Here is a 6090-nt window from a genome sequence, read left to right as displayed (position 1 = left end):
CCTTGGCAAGTTTAAGCATGTTTGTGAAATCCTATTTTTTGCCTATTTGGCTATTTATGGAAAACTGATATTTTCCCTCTCTTCAAATCAATATTATTTTGAATCTCGATTGACTGATTTGCTTGTTTAAAATTATGTGCTAATTACTTATTCATTCCCTTGATATAACTCTGATTATTCTTATTACCTTATTGTCCGTAATGTCACTGATTCTTTATGATTACTTCCTTAATTAAACTTCTGTTTGCTTACCTCTTTACTTGGGTCTGATTTGATTTTCTTTCCTTAAATGACTCATGCCCTCTAACCATTGGGTATTTGTCCTTTATTGAAGGAAGACTACACTAATTTCATCTGTAATTTCCTTGATTGCTGAATTATGATTTGTTTACTTTATTCTGCTCCACTCCTAAACTACTATATATACTCTCCTCTACTCCTAATTCAAGACACAAACAATTAGTTCAAAAAACACATACACACACTCAAACTCTCTCTTCTTTCTCTGCTACTTGTGCTACTGCTTGTCTAGCTGGCTGAAAGCCAAGGCTAGGCTATGGAACTCTACTTGCTTTACTTTCTGCACTTTGCTTCCTCAACTGGTATGTTTCTAGTTCAATTCTGAAACTCAACTCTATGTGCTCTATCGTTTGTCAATCCCTATCTTTTCCTGCACTGACTTAATGGGTCATGTTGTTTAATTGCATTTCTTGTTTATTGCTTTACTCCGCATGCTTGAAGTCCTGCCCTCAGTTGTTCAAATGTAATCACATGTCTACTTGTTCTTGTTTATGTCCATCAACTAGTATGTCTCCTAATGTACTTGATTAACACTAAGTCATAACTGATTATGTGCAATAAGCCCCTGCATGACTACTCTCATACCCTATCCCTATGTCTTATTACACTTCTAATTTTAAGCACGATTCCCTTATTAACTCTTTGAAGTAATTGTTTGTATTTTAAAATCAGTCCCTATTTGTTTTGTGTGCTTGTTGGTCAATATGCTTCTTTTCTCATCCATGTGTTTCTGACTTGGGTCCTCTATGTCCCCAACCCCTTACTTCCCTGCCTGTGAATGTTGGAATGATACTATTCTTTTGATTTGTTCTATGTGTGATGGTCTGTCCCAAGTTATTGCTGTCCCTATTCCCTTCTCCTTTCAAAACTATTTTCCATCTCAACTCTTTTAAACCTATGTCAAGCACTCTCACATATACACTTAGATTACTAGGTTCTGCCCCTTTTATGTGAGCCTTGCCTTGGGACCCTTGAGCTCCCTCTGAACTTGGACAATAAAAGCTGGCCTTTCCACACTGCACCTACTCTATCTTGACTGTGAAAATCTGGGTGTGAGCACTGCCTGGGATCCCTTGAGGTCCTTAGGGAACTCTGACACACCCAGGTATAAGAAAGGCTATGGAACAATCTTGGCACTTGGGGTGATTGATTATATAACTCAGAGATGATGTCCTAATCAGGATTCCAATAATGTAACTTCTTATTTTCATTATGTAATTCATTTCAATATTGGTCAGTAATAACTTGTTGTAAACAAGTATTGGGGTTGGCTAGTAAATAGGGATAAGGTACATATGCATGCCATAGTTGTTAAGGGTAGAAAACATGTTATTAGGTTTATGTTCCTAATTGCGCAACAGAAACTATGCTTAGGGTTCATACATGCATTAGAAATCATGCTCTTAGGTCTCATGTTTATTGTTTCAGCATGTGCACCTTTACAAAAATCATGTGCTAAAATCTGCTAATGATTAGCACTTTACTATTATGTTCTACGCTGCCATGTGCATTTAGAAATCCCGCTCTTAAGAAATTCTGCAATCCTGTTATGTGCATTTTGAAATCCTGCTCTAGGAATTCTGCATCATGAGTTTTTTACAGGAATCTTAGATACAAAGTTTTAGGATCTCATTCGCACTTGCATTCACACTTAGTGTAAACTGCTGATTATAAAAGAGGTAAAAATAGCTTCACACTTGATTATCCTGTTTAAAATAACTAGGGATAACCTCTGCACTCGTATCAACTAGAACAACATTCTCTTAGGGTAAATTAATTTCCACACTGTTTTAAAAGCCCGGAATAACTGCCGCACATCGCTTTACACCTGGGCAAGCCTTAGGTAATTGCTTAAATAAAAATAGAATTGTCCTTGTTTAACTACACGCATGTTAAAATCAGTAGGCAAGCCTGATTTAGACTTCTTTTCTGAGCCATGTAATAAATCTGGTTTTGCTGTTATCACTTAGATACCATGCATAGGATTTAAATTTAGACATTAATTGTGTATGAGTCATGCTGTCTATGTGCATTATTTGTGGAGGTATACCTGAGCCTTCTGCCTGTTTTTGTGCTTTTTCCTTTAAATGCAGTCCTATGTGTTCTTGTATGTCGCCTAGAATTTTACCTTTAAAACTAAGGGTCCGCCTAGAACCCTCCCTTATAGGATAGAAGCACTATATTCCTCTAGGACTGGTAGGAAGGGACGGGTAACAGCATGCAATAGGGGTCGATACCAGCCCTCGCTTTAATTACCTTCACGGGGCGGGGAATGGTAGATATGGATATGATGATCGGTGCGTTAATACCACATGTAGCCCCTCTTTAAGGAGTGTCATACCGGGTATTGCATTGATATGATCCATATTACAAGCAAACCTAGGACACCCCTTGTGTATTTAAACTCAAACCCCCTACTATTTGAGCCATACTTATTTATTTGCTAATTGCCCAAATTCCCAAAAACTGCCTGGCCGGGAACCACACTAGTGGATCCTGAGGGGGTGCGTAACACCTTTCCCTTAGGATAATTTCAAGATCTTACCCTATCTCTGGTTACCAAACATCGTTGTAGATGAACCCTATAGGTGCCTTAACGCACCTTAAAATCGTTAGGTGGTGACTCTCTAAAATGCAAACCACTTCCCAAAAGGAATGAGTTGTCCTATACCAAAATGTCATGAACCCGATTCTGCGGAAGGAAAAAGGGGTCACGACACCCTATCCCCGGGGTTCAGCTGAATCTGATTATACCCCGAGTAAGAATCGAGAAAAGTGAGGGTGTCATGACCTGTCGTGGCATTGATCAAGCGATCGATGTTAGTCAATGGGAATGAATCTTTGGGGAATGCCTTATTTAAGTCTTTATAATCTACACACATTCTTAACTTATTTCCCCTTTTGGGAACTACCACCACATTGGACAGCCATTCGAGATACTTTACCTCCCTAATAGACCCTATTTTGAGCAGTTTTGTTACCTCGTCCTTGATGACTATGTGTTTTACTTCGAACTGGGGTCTTCTTTTTTGCTTCACCGGTTTGAATCTGGGGTCGACACTTCGCCAATGGGTGGTTATTTCTAGTGGGATACCTGTCATATCTAAGTGGGACCAAGCGAAACATTCGATGTTATTAATAAGAAATTGAATGAGTTTTCTCGTGGGTTTGGGGGTTAGCCCCATTCCCAGGTATACCTTCCGATCTGGGAGATGTTAGACCAGAATAACTTTCTCTAGTTCTTCAATAGTCGACTTTGTTGCATCCGGCTCTCTGGGGGAAACGAAGGTTCGGGGAGCGAGGAAATCTTCTTCTTCATCTTCAGGGGTATGTTTGTCTCTCGGCTCTTCTGAGGTAAAGTGTATAGAATCTGACGTTTCCCAGTGGATCGCGAACATTTCTTTTGCTGCATGCTGTTCTCTGTATACCTTTTCTTACCGTCCTTTGTTGGAAACTTCATCATCTGATGCAGAGTTGACGGTACTGCCCTCATGCTGTATATCCACGGCCTCCCAAGAAATGCCTTGTACCTTATGTCACCGTCGATGATATGGAATTTGGTGTCCTGAACTGGCTCGGAGATGTTGATCGGGAGGGTGATCACCCACTTCGTAGCTTCGCCGGCCATGTTGAAGTCGTTGAGGACTCGGGAGGTAGGCATGATCTGATCGAGCAACTTGAGTTGTTCTACCACATTTGACCTGATCACGTTGGCCGAGCTACCTGGATCCACGAGTACACGTTTAATTTGAACATTATTCAAGAGAAATGAAATTACCAGCGCATCGTTACGTGGTTGAGTCAATATCTTAAAATCTTCCTCGCTAAATGCAAGGATGTCTTTGGGCATGTTCCCCCGAATTAACCCTTCCGTTAAAGCAGACACTTTATCCCATTTGCCATGGGTCCTTGGGGAATGTCAGTCCCCCCGATGATCATATGAATGACATGTCGAGGTTTTCCCGTTCTGCTTCCCATGTTCTCCTTTCTTTCTTCCTAGGTGGGATTTTCTCGATTTTCCTGTTGATTTTCTTGGCGCGTATTCCCATTAATGTTGGTGCTGGCATCAATGTGTTGGGCGTTATGTGAGACAGTACCCATAGGGATCGACTCTAGCGTACCCTCATAGTTTGGTGGTGGTACACACTACACCGTTTTCCCCATGGTCCTCAAGACCATTTTTTCATGTGCACTCACTGAGTTAGACATTTTAACCTGAAATCAAAGATCCTTGGACAGGAAAAAGTGTGAAAGATAACTTGCATTATGCAGTAAACGAGCAAGAAAACAATCACTATTATTTTCAGCCCCAAGGTGGGCTCCAAATTGTTTACCTTGAAAATGGTAATTACAATTAGATTTGATTTTGTGGTTCTAAAAATACGTGATTAATTTTTATGCTAGTTGTTAGTCAATAGATGCTAAGTGTGAGATTAGAAAATAAGATAATAACTTCAAAATAATATGTTTAAGCAAACTGATAGATTACAAATACTTAGGGAATAAGTACTTTACTTTATTTTTTGATGATCTAACAAGCTTACCATCCAGAACCAGATACGGAACCTGTTATACATCTACAAGACCTTGAGATCACAAAGTTCCAGGTCGAGATCCAGCGTGGGATATAACTAAACTCTTCAAAGAGGAAGGAACAGCTGAGGAAACAAGTCCCTACCAGTTTCTAGGAGACTGTATGAAGTCAACTTTCCAATAGGAAAGTTATTGCCTGCACACGCTACTGCATAGGAACAATGCAACAATCAACTTTCTATGGAAGGCTTTTTACCTACCTTGCTTACATCATTGTAAGTGATGTCACACACGTATAAATACCATCAAGGAAAGTAAAACAACTTACTTCATGAGAGAACTAGATAAAGGACCTCAAGCATTCCTGGTACAATCATTCAAGTTAATCGACTCAAGATAATCTGGGCAGTGTGCCTTCAGATTCACAGGAACCAGATTAGGGACCTAAATACCTTTGTGTTCCCCTGACAGAAGTATAAGTCAACAATACAGCTGGAAAGCAACTGCAAAAAGTGATTGCCTGTAATAATGCAACAGACAGTGCAACAGTCACTTCCCATTGAGAGGAGGCATGTACTGACCAAGATTTGACATCACTAAGGTGATGTATTTTGTAGTATAAACCTTATGCAAGGCACAAGATTCAGGTTCAAGACTTGCAAAATCAGAAACAAAAATCCTCTATCAAGTGCTTGCAATAACCTCTCTCAAGAACAAAGTTGCTGCAACCTCAAAGACCTGATCCAAGATCAAAGATATCTTAAGTCCTTAGGTTTGTTGAGTCATTTTTATTTGTTCTTTATTGTAACTCCTATCTTGCTTTCTTAGAAGCTATTTTTAGGAAACCTAAAATCCGTAAAATCTTCTGTTTATGTTGTGACTAGGTTTAGTCATAAGTTAATGTCTTTGTAACTAGAGAGTTACAAAGTGGCTTGTAATATGTATTATTATAAGTTAAAGTGAGTAAAAGCCTTTGTAACTGTAGAGTGACAAAGTGGCTTGTGGTGAGAGCATCACAAGTTAGTTAAATTCTTTGTAACTAGGGAGTCACAAAGTGGCTTGTGGTAAGAGTACCACAAGTAAGTTGAATTCTTTGTAATAGAGTCATTACAAAGTGACTTGGAATAGGTGTTTACAAGTTAGTGAAGTTGAAAGCCTACAAGTGTAGGTCAAGGTTTTTGTCCCCTTGAGTTGGGATTTTTCCACGTAAAAATCCTTTGTGTTCTTACTTACTACCGTGCTACTGTGAAATAATTA

At 39.4% G+C, this 6090-nt stretch overlaps 1 protein-coding gene across 1 annotated transcript; it reads right to left on the bottom strand.

Annotated features, from left to right (window-relative positions):
- Window positions 1–3535: 3535 nt before the first annotated feature.
- On the bottom strand, window positions 3536–4150 carry LOC138879725 (uncharacterized). The gene has a single exon (XM_070159361.1). It carries the CDS (start codon window positions 4148–4150, stop codon window positions 3536–3538), a length of 615 nt encoding a protein of 204 aa, XP_070015462.1.
- Window positions 4151–6090: the final 1940 nt, after the last annotated feature.

Source organism: Nicotiana sylvestris, chromosome 10 (genome assembly GCF_000393655.2).
Source record: "Nicotiana sylvestris chromosome 10, ASM39365v2, whole genome shotgun sequence".
Taxonomy (NCBI): domain Eukaryota; kingdom Viridiplantae; phylum Streptophyta; class Magnoliopsida; order Solanales; family Solanaceae; genus Nicotiana; species Nicotiana sylvestris.
The sequence above is the reverse complement of the archived record's forward strand: the minus strand, read 5'-3'. Positions and strand labels throughout refer to the sequence as shown.

Coding starts and splice junctions, on each gene's coding strand:
- LOC138879725 (XM_070159361.1), bottom strand. CDS start 4,150: ATGCCCAAAGACATCCTTGCATTTAGCGAGGAAGATTTTAAGATATTG.